Source organism: Bombina bombina, chromosome 1 (assembly GCF_027579735.1).
Source record: "Bombina bombina isolate aBomBom1 chromosome 1, aBomBom1.pri, whole genome shotgun sequence".
Classification (NCBI taxonomy): Eukaryota; Metazoa; Chordata; class Amphibia; order Anura; family Bombinatoridae; genus Bombina; species Bombina bombina.
The window spans coordinates 955,025,130-955,046,548 of NC_069499.1; the positions used below are offsets into that span (position 1 = coordinate 955,025,130).

Sequence of the window (21,419 nt, forward strand, 5' to 3'; positions counted from 1 at the left end):
CGTATCTATAAAATGTGTATTGCATCTTTTGATCGATGTAATTCGTATCTATCAAATGTATATTGCATCTTTTGATCGATAAAATTCGTATCTATCAAATGGATATTGCATCTATTGATCTATGTATTTCGTATCTATCAAATGTATATTGCATCTATTGATCTATGTAATTTGTATCGATCATATGTATATTGCATCTATTGAGCTATGTAATCTATGTATCTATCTATCAAATCTATCTCGTGGTTGTGCAAATGGACTGTTTGCGGTGCGTTACACTTGGAGTTTGGTCTGTCACTGTGAAGCGGGCGTAACCCTTACACTACCTGATCGATACAACATCATAACTGATGTTTTAAAGCACGTTATTGCAAACAATTTATTAATGTTAGGTGATTTAGGCCCTTTATGGGTTAAAAGCAGACTCTGCATCAACTATGTAATTTTCCATGGGAGTTTTGCCAGGGATCCCCTCCAGCATGCCACAGTCCAGGTGTTAGTACCCTTGAAACAACTTTTCCATCACTATTGTGGCCAGAAAGAGTCCTTGTGGGTTTTAAAGTTCGTCTGCCTATTGAAGTCAATGGCGGTTCGCGCGGTTCACCAGTTCACGAACAGTAGCGGAAGTTTGAGTCCGCCATTCGCGAACCGAAATTTTTAAGTTTGCGACATCACTATTGGGGTGTTTAGACTTGGGCTTTATGTTAGGTTTAAACGTTAGTCTTTTTTCCCCATAGACATCAATGGGGCTGCGTTATGGAGCTTTTCTTTCCGCGATCGTAGGTGTTAGACTTTTTTCTGACCCGCTCTCCCCATTGATGTCTATGGGGAAAGCATGCACGAGCACGTCAAAACAGCGTTTGTATTTTGTGCCGTATGGAGCTTAAAACCACCATATCGCACGGACAAGTGGGGTTTTTCAAAACTTGTAATGGCTGGGCTATAGGAGTTTAAATAACGCAACTTTTGTTGCGTTCCTTAATTTCCCTATAGCGCGCATAACTTGTAATCTAGCTGAATGTTTTTACAAGACACCTACATTTGTAGGACTCCTGACATTAAAGGGACTTTGAACCCAAATTATTTATTTTGTGATTCAGATAGAGCATGACATTTTAAGCAACTTTCTAATTTACTCCTATTATCAAATTTTCCTCATTCTCTTGGTATCTTTATTTGAAATGCAAGAATTAAGTTTAGATGCCAGCCCATTTTCATACCCCCCAACTGTCCCGATTTTCACGGGACATTCCCGATTTTAGGGGTCTATCCCCCTGTCCCGGATTGCTAGCCATATGTCCCGATTTGCCCCATGCATTTAAAAAAAAAAATGTTTTAAATTCTATTGGGCCCATACTCAGAAGCAGCTGGCTTTGCTCTCACAGGTTTAGATACCTGTTAGATTCCCTGTGGAAAAGGAATGGTGTGTGGCTTAAGCAGGAGTAAGAAGGCTGTATACACTCTGACCACGGGTAATGGTGACCTCTCTAACCTACCTCTGGTAGTGATGATGTCTAACCCCTGGTGATAATACTAGCATGGTTTCAGTTTTATACAATGAGCAGTGCTAATACCAGGGTAACGAACAGTGGCAGCAGCAGACTGACAGCTAATGTGCTTGTCAATCCCAGGACCCCATACAATGACTTACAGATACCCATATATGATGTAGTGTGTGTGTGTGTCTATCTGTATCCATAACTGTGTGTATCTGTATGTATAAGTTTATGCTATGTAGTGTGTGTGTGTCTGCATGTATAAATGTAATATATGTAGTGTGTGTATGTGTATCTGTATGTATAAGTGTGTATCTGCATGTATAAGTGTATGCTATGTAATGTGTGTGTGTCTGCATGTATAAGTATATACTATGTAGTGTCTGTGTATCTGCGTGTATAAATGTATGCTGCATGTATAAGTGTATGCTATGTAATGTGTGTGTGTGTGTATCTGCCTGTATAAGTATATGCTATATAGTGTCTGTGTATCTGCCTGTATAAGAGTATGCTATGTAGTGTGTGTGTATCTGCATGTGTAAGTGTATGCTATGTAGTGTGTGTGTACCTGCATGTATAAGTGTATGCTATGTAGTGTGTGTGTGTGTGTGTATCTGCATGTATAAGTGTATTCTATGTAATGTGTGTGTATCTGCATGTATAAGTGTATTCTTTGTAGTGTGTGTGTGTGTATCTGCATGTGTAAGTGTATGCTATGTAGTGTGTGTGTGTGTGTATCTGCATGTATAAGTGTATGCTATGTAGTGTATGTGTGTTTGTATCTGCATGTATAAGTGTATGCTATGTAGTGTATGTGTGTATCTGCATGTGTAAGTGTATGTGTGTATCTGCATGTGTAAGTGTATGCTATGTAGTGTGCTACTGTGCATTTTTGCTGACTTTAAAGGCCAGAATCTAGAATATTAATGGGGAATGCAGAGAGCAGTTTTAAAGAATTTATTATTAAAATGTCCAATTAAGATAAAAATATTTAGCAATGTCTTTGCAAAGGCTAATTAAATACATATCTCACATAGCCATACCAGTGGTTTGAGCTTGTGTTTGATTTGCTGCCTAAGTGTATTAAAACATATGACTTTATTTAGAATTATATTTATATTACTTTGGTCTTATGATTTTTAAGCCCCGCCCACCACATTTCAATTTTTTGCCGCGGGGGTCCCCTCTTTTTGAAATGTTGGGAGGTATGCATTTTTGGTTAACAACCTGGGTTGTTCTTGCTGATTGGTGGATAAATTCATCCAACAATAAAAAGTGCTGTCCAGATGTCTGAACCAAAAAAAAAAAATCTTAAATGCCTTCTTTTTCAAATAAAGATAGCAAGAGAACGAAGAAAATGTCATAATAAGAGTAAATTGCTTAAAATTGCATGCTCTATCTGAATCATGAAAGAAAAATTTTGGGTTCAGTGTCCTTTTAAAATGAAACCCTTAAAATATGGTACCCACTACCTTGAAGGTGATGTACTAAAAGGAATGACAAGGGTGAATAACAAAATGGAATGCCCAGAGACTTTAATGGGATGTAAAGTTAAAAATGCTATAACAAGAAAACTGAGACATCAAATAGATACTTATAATATAACCTTGAAGCCCTTTACAGAAAACAAGTCGTTAATATATAATTATAAAACATTTAATTTCTGGACATGTATAAGTAAATATTTGGGTTAAATATTTGTTATTGTATTGCTAATTGATCCTTATTAGAAATTATTTGAAGATGTGTTTTTATTGGTTTCCAAACGCATCTCGAATTGAAAGACTACAACACTCCTTTCTTTTCTCTTCTATCACTACGGAACCTTTGCGCACAGTAGATTTCACTGTCGGGAGGTATTTCCTGAACTCCCTGCAGTGCGTGTCCAACTCCTGGCGGAAGTACAGATCTAGGGGATGCAGGGTACCGGGAGCTGGTGGTGCAGGCCGCGAGGCCACGGTCTCGGTCTGTGAGTGGAGGGTCTCGTTGGGTGGGAGGGCAGTACAGGCCGGGCAGAAGCATGGCCACCCGCCGTCTGACAGACGCCTTCTTGCTATTGCGGAACAATGCCGCCCAAAACCGACACATTCTGGCCGAGCAAGTGAGTAATTACAGCCGCCCGGCACCGCGGAGCCGGAGCGCGGTGAGTCTGCGAGGGCATCTTTTGCTGGTGTGGGTGGGGCGTGAGCCTGGGTTTAGGGGCTGTACATGGGCTGTGTAGTGTTTTATATGCATGGACTTGCACCTGCATCGTAGTGTGCCATAAATAATTATATGTTCATGCATGATTGGTTATTGGTGTGTGTGAGTGTATATGTATATGTATGTGTGTATATATATATATATATATATATATATATATATATATATATATATTCATTCATTTTTGTGGAGCTGCATGATTGTGTATGTGGGAATGAATATATAAAACCAGTTTCTCTATATGATAGGTTGCAAAGAGAATTTGGTGATAATTACAGTGCTTTTGGTTTTAGTGATGTGCAAGTTTTAATACATAAATTTGACTGCATATTATTATGTAGCAATACTAACTTATTAGATCTCACCCTAATTACAATGTCCATTCGTGATTATTTACCTTATGAAAGGGTAGTTTCAAAGTCTATCTACTGGGCTTGAATTCTGTACCTTCTATGTTCTAGTGTACAATATTTGCTTTCTTATCAAATGTGTTGTGTCACTGGCAGAGATTGTGGATACATTGTTAATTTGTTATTTATTTCTCCAATTGTTCCATTCCCCTATAAAATGGAGTGAAAATTTCAGATTTAAAGGGACAGTCAACTCAAAATTGTTTAAAAAGATAGATAAACCCTTTATTACCCATTCTCCAATTTACACATCCAACTTGGTTATTATAATATACATTTAACCTCTGGGAATACCTTGTATCTAAGTCTCTTCTGACAACCCCCTGATCACATTACTTTTTATTTATTCTCTATTGACTTGCATTTTAGCTGTTTTGTTCACAACCCATGGGCATGAGCACAACGTTATCTATATGGCCCACATGAACTAGCAGTCTCCTGTTGTGATAAGCAAATACAAAAGCATGTGATTAAGAGGCTGTCAATAGAGCTTTTGAAACAGGCAGAAATTTAGAAGTTTAAATGTTATAAAGTATATATATCTAATAATGTTGGTTGTGCAAAGCTGGGGAATGGTTAGTAAAGGCGTTCTTTAAAGGGACATTCAACACCCGCTATAACATAATTTCATGTTGTGTAAACAGAATCCAAAATCCGCCTGCACCACATCCCTGCCTTGTTTCTATATATAACGTCCAAGTAATCCTCATCGTTATAGCTTACCGTACTAACTAAATATGGCCGCCTAACTCCTCCCATTCATGCTTCTTCCCCATCACTCATCCCCTTCAGGCACGTTCATGTTATTTTCAGATGACGCTCTTCCTACGTCATCGCGCATGCGCATTTATTACCGAGCGCGATCGTAATTACAAGAGCTGTAGGAGTCATCTATTGCGGTCCGTGAACGCGCTTTCATTTTCAGTCAGAGGAATGGATCATGATTGGCTGATCCTTTCAAAAAGAAGGTCCCTACGTAACGGTGGGGGGAGTTAGGCAGCCATATTAACACAAGAAACTAGAAGGTATCGTACAAGATTAAGAGGTTAAGGAAGCAAGTAAGAGAAAGGGGGTACGTTGCAGGCGGATATTCGGTTTTAATTTTTTTATATAGGATTATGTTATGTTGAGTGTCCCTTTAACTTTTTAAACAATAACAATTTTAGTGTTGACTGTCCCTTTTAAAGGAACACTGTAGTCAGAAAACAAAGAGCAATATTTGAAGAAATCAATATTTTGGCATTTTTGCTATATGTATGTATTGATTTTCTGTTATGAGCTGGGTAATACTACCAGATCACTAACCGCTCACTATTTTCTTATATTTCCCATAAGCAGAAGAAAATATGCTGAGCCGGCTACCCAGCAGCCAGCTGTCACTGGCTTTTTAGTATTAGCTGTACACAGTATAATGTACTGCATATAACACAGCAGTTTTCTGTCTTACATTAGCAGTGTAGGGACACCTGAAAATTAAACCGCAGCTGCCTTACTGCCCCCTGGTTTTTGTGGCAGTTGAGTAGATTCTGCAGTGTCTTCAGCTACAACGTACACCCCTCACACTGCTCTCTAGCAAGTGGTCTTATCTGCCTAATCAAACTTTCCTAATTGCCTTAGCTGCCTAGGCTAACCTGTCAGGAAGCTTACCAACTAAATTTGGGTTTTCCAGCCCAAGACTCATGGTTTACAATGGGTCTCTCCAGTGTGTGTTATTTTGCCCTTTTGCTGCCACATACATTCTCTCTGCCCCATTTACACACAGCATAATGTTCTTCTCTGTGACTAGCTGATTTGTCATTTAAAATCCATGATGTGTTTCTGTGTCAGTCTAATTATAGGTTGTGCTATTTATCTTTCTAAAGAATTGCTGTTTGGATGTTTCTATGGATGTAAATTATTTTTATTTTGATTAATAGAATTATTAAAATCTTGCAAAAACTAAGACAGTTAACAGCGTATACACCAGTAGGGATGAAATTTACACAATCACACTTGAATTTAGTATGGATTTAAGACAAGTGGCTGCTTATCTTTCTGTTAGGATTTATGTTTAATTATTTTTTACTTTTTTTTTTTTTTCTCTGTTGCCGATATAACACTTCTTTTCTTTCATGATTCGGATAGAGCATACAGTTTTTAGCAACTTTCTAATTTACTCCGATTATCAATTTTTCTTCATTCTCTTTCTATTTTTATTTAAAAAGAAGGAATATAAAGCTTAGGAGCCGTCCCATTTTTGGTTGAGAACCAGGGTTATACTTGCTTATTGGTTTGTTAAATGTAGCCACCAATAAGCAAGCGCTATCCAGGGTTCTGAACCTTAAACGGACCAGCTCCTAAGCGTCACATTCCTGCTTTTTAAATAAAGATAGCAAGAGAACGAAGAAAATGTGATAATAGGAGTAAATTAGAAAGTTGCTTAAAATTGTATGCTCTATCCCAATCGTGAAAGAAAGCAGTGAGAAAGCATGCACAAAATGTTTTGCTGTGACTATATGTCTAGTTTGTGTATGTTTTTATTCAAATATTACATTGCCATCAATTTCAGTATATTACATTTGTATGTGCATACATGAATTCTCTTTTTTTTTTTTAATAAAAATGAACTATTGTCATGTGATGTTATTAAATCAGATGCTTATTCTCTTTCTTATGAATCACAATCAATAGGTTAATGATGACAAAATCAAGTGTCTGTGTGCTTTCTGTTTTAAGGGACATGATTTTTGTTGTTGCATCTGACAGATGGCAATTTAAAGTGTATTTTTTGTAGTTGCTTGTGCTTGTAAACCTGTGGTGCTGTGCCATTGTCACCAGTTGAGCAACTGATCCTTGAATATGAGTTGTTCTCATACTTTCTCCTAATTTCAACATTGATTGAAAAACTTAACTTTAGCTTGACATTTAACATGTTTGATTGCCTCTTTTATATGCACAATAGAAAATCTTGTCCCTGAAATGATTTGAAACGTAGTACATTTTACTCTGATTCATGTTAATTCTTCTAACCTGATTTTTATGTTGTTAAATTATGTCTTCCACTCTATGTTCAAACACTTTGCTTTCTTCTGTGACCTGGGAACTGATGAATTCACACTCTAGGAGCTTGATGAGGTACTGTTAGAATGCTTAAAACATTTTTTTATCTCTAATTTTTTTTTTCTTTTCATCCTACACCATTGGTTTTGTTTGTTAGCACATTTTAAAGGGATGTGAAAGTCAGAATTAAACTGTCATGTTTCAGATAGGGCATGTCAATTGAAATGTTCCAATTTACTTCTATTATCATTAATTCTTAATTGCCTTGTATTTGTTTGCTGAAGAGCATACCTAGGTAGGTTCAGGAGTGTGCATGTGTCTTGAGTACTTTATGGCACGGTTTTGTGGGTCCAAGCGGTACTTCTATTATAACCCCTTTGCAGGGTTTAAACCAGGGGTGATCAACTGTGGCACTCCAGAGGTTTTGGAACTGCATTTCCTAAGGTGCTTAGACACTTTACACTGGCTGGGAATCATGGGAAATGTATTTCCAAAACCTCTGGAGTACCAAAGTTGATCACCTCTGGGTTAAGCATATAGCATTAAAGGGACCGTAAACACATTGAGATTTTTGTATAAAATGTTTATGCATAATGAAATAACTTTATAATATATTTTCGTTATTTTTTTTTTTCCTTTTCATGTAGTTTAGCTCTGAAAATTTTAGCTATTTCTAATTCTCAGAACTTGAAATTTACCCTGCAGACTTATCAAGGCTCACCCTGCCACATGTTTGTTCCTAATTTGCTTTAAAAGATAACACCTGCAAAACAATGTACTTTATACTAACTTTATGACTGTGGCTAGCGTTGTTGTCTGTGGACTAGAGCCTCCAAGAAAAAAAAGTTTGTTTTAAATAGAGCATCAATCAATATAATAAAGCCACATCACTACAAATATCTTCAAATGATATTACCTTTATTCAGCAGAAAACATGCAACGTTTTGGCCTCATAGGCCTTAATCAGTCGCATGTTTTCTGCTAAATAAAGGTAATATCATTTGAAGATATTTGTAGTGCTGTGGCTTTATTATATTGATTCTCTATATGAGAGGGGAATGCAGTAACCCCTGCTACGTGCACCTACCACAAGATAGGAATTAAGAAAGACTATGTTCAGTGCTGGGCCTACCTATGATTTATTCATTTGTTTTAAAAATGTTTAGGCTGATATGTTCTATAGCAACACAAAAAAATGTCTTGCTGTCTCTTCAAAGGGTTGCTTGCTAGTCTAACAAATTAGAGCATTACATTTTTCAACTATAATAACCCTTTAACCCACAAAACAGTAACTGGGCCACAACCCTGCCAATCACCAGTTGTGTTTAGATTGGGAGCTGCAATGCTTCTCACAAACAGAACTTTACCCGTGTTTAGCCCTATTGCTGGGCTTAAAGGGACATTCCAGTCCAAATTTAAATGCTCATAGATGAAGTATATCTTTGAATAGAAACATATTTGCAATCTACATGTATTGGCAAAAATGGTTCTAGTAAAAGTTGTTACTGTTTTAGTGTTAACATTTTTCTCTGCACGTGCATGTGAAGCATAGCTAGATATTCTCAGTGCACCAGTATTTTAAATACTGCAGCTGCTCAGAGCACCAGCAGGGCTTGTATCATGTCAGTGATTAACAAATTGAGTCATTACCAGATGGTACAATCACCTTAGGCTCTCTGGGCAAGTGCCGTGTGTAAAATGCTGGTGCACGGCTCATACCTAAATACACTTTTAAAATAGTTATAGCTTTTAGTAGAAGCATTTTTGCTAATGCATGTATGTTACAAAAATGCTTCTATTCAAAACTGAAATGCATCCATGTGGATTCCAATTTTGGCTGGAATGTCCCTTTAAACACAAAGCTCCAGGGTGAGTATGCAATTTATGCATTGCAATGTCCCTTTAATTACTGTGGTCATATCACAATAATAGGTTTTCAGTCTCCCTTCAGTTATTTAACTTGCCTCTTGATTGTCATTTCCCAATTTTTTAGTTTGATGGAAAATGTAAGCAGTTCATTTGTGACGACTGCTTTGACATATACAGAATTTATTTTGCTGAATTTGTTTTCTTGTATTATTTCTTAAACTAAGGTGAACTACTCCAACATTTTAAACTATGTAACTTATGTTACAGGAACACTAAACTCAAAATTAAACTTTCATGATTCAGACAGAGCAGTTTTAAGGGACTTTCCAATTTACTTCCATTATCAAATTATGCACAGTTTCTGTGGCGTCAGCTACTACTGAGCATGTGCAAGAGTTCATAGTATACATACATATGAGTCAGTGATTGGCTGATGGTTGTCACATGATACAGGGGGCTGGAAAATTGAAGTACATTTAAAAAATATATATGTATTGCTTATTTAAAATTCAGAGTAAGTGCTAATTCCATTGTCTTATGCACTTGTTGATTATGCAGTTCTACGGTCCTTTAAATTTTAGAGGGAATGACAAACTCTATGTGAGTAGACAAGTGAGTTACTTTATAAAGTATGTAAACCTAGAACACTTTAATATAAAAGTGTGTTTTTTCTGTGTCATATCATTGTTTTAGTGATTTTTTTTTTTTAATGTTTAAAACCTCAGTATAGTCAGAAAAAGCCTCTTCACCATTATCGGTTTGCACAAGACGGTCGATGTAGATCACAGTATTTAAGGAGAGTGGTGTTCTGTATTATCTTATTGTCTTTTAATTGTGCTGGGGAAATTTTAGTTAGATCTGTGCAGGCTGTTGGGGGGAAATTAGTTCCTACAAAATTTGATTATATTTTTCATGTGGTACCAGGACTTCCAAGTAATTATATTAATAAAGCTTCGATGACACAATATGCAATGGGGTACACTGAGCGCCTACCTAAAATAAGACCTTGGCTTTGGAAATTTGACTCCTAGTAGTCAATATATAGTTTAGATAAAGGTGGAGGTTACCAAAGCGCCAAATAAAAGGCTGGGTCTGAGCCAATAACAGTTAAAATCACAATTAGCATAAAAAGTGCATTTATTCATACAGATTCACAAATAAAAACAAGTAAAAACAAGTAGCAAACAGTTAAAGTTAAAATTGCGCAAAAAAGACCGATTCGAAATGCTAGCCTTGATCAGTGGCTAGTAAAAACACTAGGAAAGCCTGGTTTCCCAATACACAATATTTCAAATAATGTCTGGATACCATATAACCACTTAGAGAGTGGACTAATAAAGGTGGGACATGTTAGTGTCCTAAGATACGTCTAAGGTGTGTAGCGGGATATTGCTTACAAATGAAGTAGGTCAGAATTATCTTGCTAATTAACGTGGCGTGTGTGACATACAATATATGTCGTTTAAGGTAGTAACCTGTGTGAGCAGAACTTGAGGTTTGGACAATCTATCTGTACAAATCCTAAAAAGGTAATCAAGGTTTAAGTAGATTGATTCTGCTAATTACGGCAGCGCATGAGATTTGCAATGTGTATTGTGTGAGATATATCCTCACGGTTTATCTGGCTTGTTAAAATTCAGAATGTGAGTAAATTTTGTCTAAAAGAGTGATGGTGAAAAGATATTCGTGAGTGTTAAGCTTTGTGTGTGATGGATACAAACTATAAATCCAAATAATAATAACACACTGAATTATTAAAAATAGCGTGAAACATCAAAGCAAATTCAGCGTGAAACAACGAAACAAATTCACAATTTCCTAGTGATTAATGTGAGCAACGTTAACCTTTAACGAAATAGCGTGAAAAAATCAACGTAAAACAACAGAAAACAAATAAGCACTGTGATCAAAATGAAAAAAAGCGATTCAAAAAAGTCATGGTCCCTAAAAATTAGAGCAAACCAGATGATTGAAAAAAACAGTGGCCACTGTGAAAAAAGAAACAATATAGTGAACAGTCAATCCAACAAACAGATAAGTGATTTTAAAACCCTCTGCTAGTATTAGCGTTCCTGTTATGATTCTGCAGCCGAAGCCGGATTGGAGTTAGGAACCGGAAGTCCTAGTCTTCTCTAGTTTCGGCGATACCTAAAAAATAAACATACAATAGTGCAGATAGTTTTCTTAATCCTGTAACAATTGAAATAGAACTCACCAGTCGACGCGTTTCGGTCTGTGCTAGACCTTTATCAAGACTGGTATTATGTATTTACAGAGCCTTTTTATAGCTGTTTGTTGAATGTGAACCGGAAGTGTTTGTTTGGTACTTCCGTTTTGCGAGTCTATTCTTATTCAATAAAAAGTTTGCTTTTTAATCTATGAGAATCCTTATTTAGTTCTCACAGTTATCTTAGTACTGGCTTATAGTACAAATTGTTATGGCACAAATTCTTTATACCTGAAGTCGGAGTGTCCGTATCTAGATCACTTCCGGAATTTTAGTTCAACCACTTCCGGTCTCATTCATTCAAATGAAGGGATAGTGTTAATTATATTCAATGCAAATACGCTACTCAGACCCCGCCTTTTAAGCCATTTGCTTGGTCTTTTGTAAACATTGTAAATCTGTGTGATCATTGCGATTTCAGTTTGCCCATTCTCTTGTCATATATAAAATACTTTCAATGTATGCAAAGATGGAGGAATTGTTTTAAATGTGTGAAAAAAAATGAAATTAAATTTAAAAATAAAAATAAATTTAAAAAAAAAAAAAAAATCATCAATTTATTTAAATGTCTATCTATGTATAGCGGTTATGAAAGAGAGAGAGTTGTAGTATGGTCTTCTCCTTATTGGTTCAAATTCTTTAGTCAGGAGTTTGTGAGTATATATTTTTTTAAATTTTTTTAATTGCCTAACCAATAAATGAATGGAGGGATTTATGTGACCATTTTCTTCTTATTAGTTTAGACTCTTTTCCTCATAGGGTACGGGTGTATAGGGAGGTATTCTTCTCATTGATTCGGTGTCTTTCATTCAAAGGCTAGTTCTAATTAGAGGCTAGTTTTAATTAGCACAGAGAGGTAGAATCATTTAAGAGCCGTCTGGTTATCTTTTGAAAAGATATATATAAAAAATTATAAAAATTTTTTATAAAATTGTTATTATTTAAAAAATTAATCAAAAAAATTTACTCAAAAAATTACTCAAAAAATTATTATATTTAGAAATTACATCTATATTTACAACTATATATGCTGTTTCCGTCTCTATAAATACTCAGTTGTCAGCCAATAGTATTTACAGTCTTTAATTTCTATTTCTAGAATAACTCAGACCAAGGATTTTTAGGGATATGTTCCTATTAGGAGTCTCTAAGTACTACCAATAAGTCGTGAGGAGATCGAGGCTATTAGATTTCTTATTGGTAAACATAAGGTTGTTATATATATTTAACCATTACTTAGATCAACGTGTATGTGCATGAGGATACTTGTTTGGATATTTAATGATATTAGTCGACGAATTGAAAATTGTTTCTTGTTGACTGCGTGCAGACTATAGTTGTATGCAGTCTTACAGTAGTATCTAAGGGATTGAAGTTCGCTATTTGCGTATATATACAATCTACATAGTAAAGGAGGATCTTGTATTCTATGCCATTCTCGTATAAGTTCAGAGGAATTCAATTGCTAGAAATAAAATAGGGATACTGTCTTATAAATTCAGAGGGATTCAGTTGCTAGAAATAGAATAGGGGTACTGTATGGAAGGTCTTTATTACCCTAGCTTAGGAGTCGTAGGGAACACTTCTATCACCTGGCTATAAGCCAGAACTTTCTTTGGCCTAATCTGGCCATATAACCATAATTTCTAGTATATTGAAGCATCTTTCTACATAGATTTGGGTAGGTTTCGCTAGCGTTGAATTAAGCTATAGGAAGTCCTATTAGGCCTTTCATAGATTTGGGTAGGTTTCGCTAGCGTTGAAATAAGCTATAGGAAGTCCTATTAGGCCTTTCATAGGGGTCATAGAGGACAGTTCTTTCCGCTGGCTTTTAACAGGAGTTTTCCTGCCCTAATATAGTAGTATGCTGGGACCCGGTGAAAAAATGCATCATATGAAACTATATTTAACTTATAACAGAGAGAGGTATATTCTAGTTTTTTATATATATAAACTGGATCTTAATTATCTTTAGGAGTTATTCTCACTGGCTTCGGTATATGGGGAGGAAGAAATTCAGGGAGGAGGAAATTCAGAGATTTATGACCGGAGTCAAAAAACGAGTCTTCTATATGTCCTTCATAACAGTAATTGAACATGGACACACCGCTTTATCAACACTTTACAACTAAACACCATGGAAATACCAAAGCATTGAAATATATAGGAATACAAAAAGTTGTAAAAAACTGGAGGGGTGGTAACTTTGAGAAACTGCTCCTGACCAATGAATCCAAATGGATATTCCAAATCGACTGCCTATATCCAAGAGGGCTTAATAATAAAGAAGACCTCTCACACTTATTGAATTCCTAGGCAAGAAGATGAATAGTGTAAACAGAACAGAGGCCTGTGTATAGAAAGTTTAAAGTGTTGCGGTTAACAAACATCAATTACTGTTATGAAGGACATATAGAAGACTCGTTTTTTGACTCCGGTCATAAATCTCTGAATTTCCTCCTCCTTGAATTTCTTCCTCCCCATATACCGAAGCCAGTGAGAATAACTCCTAAAGATAATTAAGATCCAGTTTATATATATATATATATAAAAAACTAGAATATACCTCTCTCTGTTATAAGTTAAATATAGTTTCATATGATGCATTTTTTCACCGGGTCCCAGCATACTACTATATTAGGGCAGGAAAACTCCTGTTAAAAGCCAGCGGAAAGAACTGTCCTCTATGACCCCTATGAAAGGCCTAATAGGACTTCCTATAGCTTATTTCAACGCTAGCGAAACCTACCCAAATCTATGAAAGGCCTAATAGGACTTCCTATAGCTTAATTCAACGCTAGCGAAACCTACCCAAATCTATGTAGAAAGATGCTTCAATATACTAGAAATTATGGTTATATGGCCAGATTAGGCCAAAGAAAGTTCTGGCTTATAGCCAGGTGATAGAAGTGTTCCCTACGACTCCTAAGCTAGGGTAATAAAGACCTTCCATACAGTACCCCTATTCTATTTCTAGCAACTGAATCCCTCTGAATTTATAAGACAGTATCCCTATTTTATTTCTAGCAATTGAATTCCTCTGAACTTATACGAGAATGGCATAGAATACAAGATCCTCCTTTACTATGTAGATTGTATATATACGCAAATAGCGAACTTCAATCCCTTAGATACTACTGTAAGACTGCATACAACTATAGTCTGCACGCAGTCAACAAGAAACAATTTTCAATTCGTCGACTAATATCATTAAATATCCAAACAAGTATCCTCATGCACATACACGTTGATCTAAGTAATGGTTAAATATATATAACAACCTTATGTTTACCAATAAGAAATCTAATAGCCTCGATCTCCTCACGACTTATTGGTAGTACTTAGAGACTCCTAATAGGAACATATCCCTAAAAATCCTTGGTCTGAGTTATTCTAGAAATAGAAATTAAAGACTGTAAATACTATTGGCTGACAACTGAGTATTTATAGAGACGGAAACAGCATATATAGTTGTAAATATAGATGTAATTTCTAAATATAATAATTTTTTGAGTAATTTTTTGAGTAAATTTTTTTGATTAATTTTTTAAATAATAACAATTTTATAAAAAAAATTTATAATTTTTTATATATATCTTTTCAAAAGATAACCAGACGGCTCTTAAATGATTCTACCTCTCTGTGCTAATTAAAACTAGCCTTTGAATGAAAGACACCGAATCAATGAGAAGAATACCTCCCTATACACCCGTACCCTATGAGGAAAAGAGTCTAAACTAATAAGAAGAAAATGGTCACATAAATCCCTCCATTCATTTATTGGTTAGGCAATTAAAAAAATTTAAAAAAATATATACTCACAAACTCCTGACTAAAGAATTTGAACCAATAAGGAGAAGACCATACTACAACTCTCTCTCTTTCATAACCGCTATACATAGATAGACATTTAAATAAATTGATGATTTTTTTTTTTTTTTTTTTAATTTATTTTTATTTTTAAATTTAATTTCATTTTTTTTCACACATTTAAAACAATTCCTCCATCTTTGCATACATTGAAAGTATTTTATATATGACAAGAGAATGGGCGAACTGAAATCGCAATGATCACACAGATTTACAATGTTTACAAAAGACCAAGCAAATGGCTTAAAAGGCGGGGTCTGAGTAGCGTATTTGCATTGAATATAATTAACACTATCCCTTCATTTGAATGAATGAGACCGGAAGTGGTTGAACTAAAATTCCGGAAGTGATCTAGATACGGACACTCCGACTTCAGGTATAAAGAATTTGTGCCATAACAATTTGTACTATAAGCCAGTACTAAGATAACTGTGAGAACTAAATAAGGATTCTCATAGATTAAAAAGCAAACTTTTTATTGAATAAGAATAGACTCGCAAAACGGAAGTACCAAACAAACACTTCCGGTTCACATTCAACAAACAGCTATAAAAAGGCTCTGTAAATACATAATACCAGTCTTGATAAAGGTCTAGCACAGACCGAAACGCGTCGACTGGTGAGTTCTATTTCAATTGTTACAGGATTAAGAAAACTATCTGCACTATTGTATGTTTATTTTTTAGGTATCGCCGAAACTAGAGAAGACTAGGACTTCCGGTTCCTAACTCCAATCCGGCTTCGGCTGCAGAATCATAACAGGAACGCTAATACTAGCAGAGGGTTTTAAAATCACTTATCTGTTTGTTGGATTGACTGTTCACTATATTGTTTCTTTTTTCACAGTGGCCACTGTTTTTTTCAATCATCTGGTTTGCTCTAATTTTTAGGGACCATGACTTTTTTGAATCGCTTTTTTTCATTTTGATCACAGTGCTTATTTGTTTTCTGTTGTTTTACGTTGATTTTTTCACGCTATTTCGTTAAAGGTTAACGTTGCTCACATTAATCACTAGGAAATTGTGAATTTGTTTCGTTGTTTCACGCTGAATTTGCTTTGATGTTTCACGCTATTTTTAATAATTCAGTGTGTTATTATTATTTGGATTTATAGTTTGTATCCATCACACACAAAGCTTAACACTCACGAATATCTTTTCACCATCACTCTTTTAGACAAAATTTACTCACATTCTGAATTTTAACAAGCCAGATAAACCGTGAGGATATATCTCACACAATACACATTGCAAATCTCATGCGCTGCCGTAATTAGCAGAATCAATCTACTTAAACCTTGATTACCTTTTTAGGATTTGTACAGATAGATTGTCCAAACCTCAAGTTCTGCTCACACAGGTTACTACCTTAAACGACATATATTGTATGTCACACACGCCACGTTAATTAGCAAGATAATTCTGACCTACTTCATTTGTAAGCAATATCCCGCTACACACCTTAGACGTATCTTAGGACACTAACATGTCCCACCTTTATTAGTCCACTCTCTAAGTGGTTATATGGTATCCAGACATTATTTGAAATATTGTGTATTGGGAAACCAGGCTTTCCTAGTGTTTTTACTAGCCACTGATCAAGGCTAGCATTTCGAATCGGTCTTTTTTGCGCAATTTTAACTTTAACTGTTTGCTACTTGTTTTTACTTGTTTTTATTTGTGAATCTGTATGAATAAATGCACTTTTTATGCTAATTGTGATTTTAACTGTTATTGGCTTCGATGACACAAACAAGATTACCAGCGTCACTGCTTGTGCGTTCTGTGCTCGGCTTCCATGCATGGCTCTCAAAGCTGTGCTAGATGATGGTCTATGCATAATTAATGCTGGTTGTCTTTTGAGTTTCTCTGTTCAGAGAAGGCAAAAGGTCACCAAATGGAAAAAGATGGGCTGAGCTAGCTGGGGTTTGTAATGCCAATCTGTCAAGGTACTCAGCACTGTGAAAGAGAAGCCATTGTCAGGAAATGTGTACTCAGCTGTGGACTTATCCTCTGTGGGTGTGAACAGCAAGATTTTCACAAAACCGCACACAAAGAAAATAGGATTTTTAAAATGCAACATGGTGTTTGAAATAAACTAAAGGGCAGAAACAATCTGATATAGAAACCAGCAGAGAGATTTCTGCAGTGTATGGAGTGATAGATATACAAAAGGACTAAGACAGATAAACTTAAAGTGAATGTAAATTTTGATGCTAAAGTGCACGTTTTTTAAAAATCCTATTAAAAACAGGGGCACTTTAATTCATCAAAATTTACATTTCACTCGTGTTGTGAAAAAAAACTTACCTTTTAATCTTGACAGCAGCTCCAGCTTCCTCCACCCGTTGCAAAGCCTCTTCCTGGGTCTAAAATGAGGAATCCGGCTTCCTCCAATCACGGCATTGAATCAGATACTGATTCCCCCGGGGGGGAAGCCATGATTGGAGGATGACCTATCCATCATTTCTGACATCAGAAATGGCTTAATGGCTTGCGATGACCGGAGGAAGCTGGAGCTGCTGTCAAGATTAAAAGGTAAGTATTTTTTTTTTTTCCACAACAGGAGTGAAATGTAAATTTTGATGAATTAAAGTGCCCCTGTTTTAAATCGAATTTTTAAAAACCGGGCACTTTAGCATCAAGTTTACATTCACTTTAATGGGAAAACATTTATTCAAATTAAAGGGACAGTAAACTATAAAATAGTTTTTCACTTAGTGTGTTTCCAATTACTTTTTTTTTTTTTTTTTTACCAGCTGCAGAGTATAAAATGTATGATATTTGCTTATTATGGGTTATTTGTCTATATGAATTAGCTGATTTTGTGTTTTGAAGCCACAACCTAATAAAATAGATTGAGCTTGTAGGTTTAAATCAAATCTCATTCCTTTATCACATTGTGTACATATACCTGCTTCTTTATCTTATATCTGTTCATAAACCAATCACCAATACTTGGAGAGAACAATGGAAAATTAACATTTTAGTACCTTATCTTCTATATCCCACTGGGAGTGTAATTTCTTCTACTGGCTATGTTAACACAGCTTGGCCTTGAGGCCAAAAACTTTCAGGATGGGTGGGGATACCACAGGCTAAATCAACTATTTCAAATGCCAATATAAGGGTAATGGAAATACTTGTAAAAAAATTAATACACTCCAGCAGGTAAAGTGGATCATTGGGAACAAATTAAAGGGGAGACATTTTTTGAGTAAACTGTCCCTTTAACATTAACATTTTTAATGATCAACAGTTTTTCACAGATGAACTAAAGAGCTTTCAAAAATTAAAATGTTATATGGGACTTAGTTTTGGATATGTCGAATACTGTGGACATAAAGAAATTAAAAAAGAACATGTTCTTATGTGTTTTAGAGAATGTTATTATGGATTTCATGTAACCAAGTGTTTAATCCTTGCAAATGAACCAAATTCATCGGTTAAAGTCAGCTCCAGAGTAACAACTCCTCTTATGTTTAGTTGAAATAATTTTTTTTTATTGAGCACAATACAAATTAAACAAGTTTCAATGACAATACCACAATCAGCCACAGCCACCCCACCGATGGATGTTATGAATCAATAGTCTCTCTGGTATCTTGCAAAGTCCCATGTATAGAGTAGACACATGGTAATTTATCCAGTTGCGACTCATGTTTTAAGTCTTTCATCCATTACAGTTTTCAAACCTAATATTTAACTAGTGTAGAATAAACAACAAAGAAACAACAATAACAAACGTTATAGGTCACTGTGTTCGCAACATCCCCCATCTCCTCTTGTTATAGCTCTTCTATGTCTCAGTCCATATAATGTATCAGATACAGTCTAGTCCCCCAATCTCCTTAAATTCTGAGTTTTTTAGTTTTGGTCGCTATTTGCCCCCTCCAGCATCCAGTACCAGATCTTGCTAAAGGTATCCACAGTGTTCTGTAGGTGAGCAGCTGTCTCATACATTGCATACATGTTTCTCTTGTAAGATGTATCGAGTCCACGGATTCATCCATACTTGTGGGATATTCTCCTTCCCTACAGGAAGTGGCAAAGAGAGCACCCACAGCAGAGCTTTCTATATAGCTCCTCCCTTAGCTCTGCCCCCAGTCATTCTCTTTGCCTGCTTAACTGCTAGGAAGGGTAAAGTGAGTGTGGTGACAAAAATGTTAGTTTTTATTTTCTCAAGCAAAAGTTTATTTTAAATGGTACTGGTGTGTACTATTTACTCTCTGGCAGAAAAGGGATGAAGATTTCTGCAAGGAGGATGATGATCTTAGCATTTTGTAACTAAGATCCACTGCTGTTCTCACAAGGGCTGAAGAGTACAGGAAAAGTTCAGTTGGGGGAACAGTTTGCAGGCTAAACTGCATTAAGGTATGTTCAGTCTATTTTTTTCTAGACAGACTGTGTTATTTCTAGAAAAGGCTGGCAATATCCCCATGAGGGAAAGGTAAGCTGTATTCATTAAAAGAGGAATCCAAGCTTGCATAAAAGGCTCATAGTTACTGGTGACACTAATAGGAAAAATGTTTTGGTTTAATTACAAATATAACGTTTTTTGAGGGACTTTAAGAGGTCTTTGTGGCTTGTTTAAGGGTTATTAACCCACATGGCTAGTTTAAGAAACACTCTGTGGTGTTTCTTTTAGGCCCCATAACATTGAGTGAGGTGGGAGGGGCCTATTTTCCTGCCTCAGTTGCACAGTTTATTTACCTCAGAAGCATCCAGCTACTTCTCCAGAGATTCCTGCTGTATTTGAGGGCTGTAAATAGGTTTTTTCCCCCACAAATCGTTCCTAAAGGGCAGGTAGGCGCCACAGCAGAGCTGTGGCAAGGTGCTGAACGTTATTTTACCGGTTTTGAAGTTTTTTCAATCCGGTTTTCACATTAAGGGGTTAATTGTTTATTTGCATAGTGGTGCAAAGTTACTAAGTCTTTATGATGCTACTGTTAACATTTCGTTTTGTTTACTGCTTTTTTACACTGTTTTGCAGTGTTTGTGCAGCTTTTTTTTCTTTTAAAGGCACAGTACCATTTTTGTTTAAAGTGTTATTTACTTTGATTAAAGTGTTTTCCAAGCTTGTTTGTTTCATTACTAGCCTGTTTAACATGTCTGACACCAAGGAAAATCCTTGTTCTATGTGTTTAGAAGCCATTGTGGAACCCCCTCTTAGAATGTGTCCCACTTGCACTGATATGTCTATAAATTATAAAGAGCATATTTTAGCACTTAAAAATATTGCAATAGATGATTCTCAGTTAGAAGGAAATAAGGGTTTAGCATCTAGCTCTCCCCAAGTGTCACAACCAGTAACGCCCGCACAAGTGACGCCAAGTACCTCTAATGCGTCAAATTCATTTACTTTACAAGACATGGCCATAGTTATGAATAAAACCCTCACAGAGGTTTTCTCTAAACTGCCTGGTTTACAAGGAAAGCGTGACAGTTCTGGGTTAAGAACAAATGCTGAGCCGTCTGACGCTTTAGTAGCCGTATCCGATATACCCTCACAATGTTCTGAAGTAGGGGTAAGGGATTTGTTATCTGAGGGAGAGATTTCTGATTTAGGAAAGACGCTCCCTCAGACAGATTCTGATATGACGGCCTTTAAATTTAATCTTGAACACCTCCGCTTATTGCTCAAGGAGGTATTAGCTACTCTAGACGATTGTGACCCTATAGTGGTCCCAGAGAAATTGTGTAAAATGGACAGATACTTAGAGGTTCCTGTTTACACGGATGTTTTTCCAGTCCCTAAGAGGATTGTGACTATTGTTACTAAGGAGTGGGATAGACCAGGTATTCCGTTCGCTCCCCCTTCTGTTTTTAAGAAAATGTTTCCCATATCTGACACCATACAGGACTCGTGGCAGACTGTTCCTAGGGTGGAGGGAGCTATTTCTACTCTTGCTAAGCGTACAACTATACCTATCAAAGACAGTTGTGCTTTTAAAGATCCTATGGATAAAAAGTTAGAGGGTCTCCTAAAGAAAATTTTTGTTCATCAAGGTTTTCTTCTCCAACCTATTGCATGCATTGTTCCTGTAACTACTGCAGCTGTTTTCTGGTTTGAGGCTCTAGAAGAGGCTCTCCAGGTGGAGACTCCATTAGAGGATATTATGGATAGAATTAAGGCCCTTAAGTTGGCTAATTCTTTCATTACAGATGCCGCTTTCCAAATGGCTAGATTAGCGGCAAAGAATTCAGGTTTTGCCATTTTGGCACGCAGGGCGTTATGGCTTAAGTCCTGGTCTGCTGATGTGTCATCAAAATCTAAATTGTTGAACATCCCTTTCAAAGGAAAGAC

At 36.1% G+C, this 21,419-nt stretch overlaps 1 protein-coding gene across 1 annotated transcript in view; it reads left to right on the forward strand.

Moving 5' to 3' along the window:
* The first annotated feature begins 3,380 nt into the window (after positions 1 to 3,380).
* STX16 (syntaxin 16) overlaps positions 3,381 to 21,419 on the forward strand; it is a 178,882-nt gene continuing 160,843 nt past the window's right edge. The window contains exon 1 of the mRNA XM_053704804.1: positions 3,381 to 3,597. Coding sequence (XP_053560779.1) covers positions 3,517 to 3,597 — 81 coding nt within the window. The 5' untranslated portion in view covers positions 3,381 to 3,516. The remainder of the gene's footprint in view (positions 3,598 to 21,419) is intronic.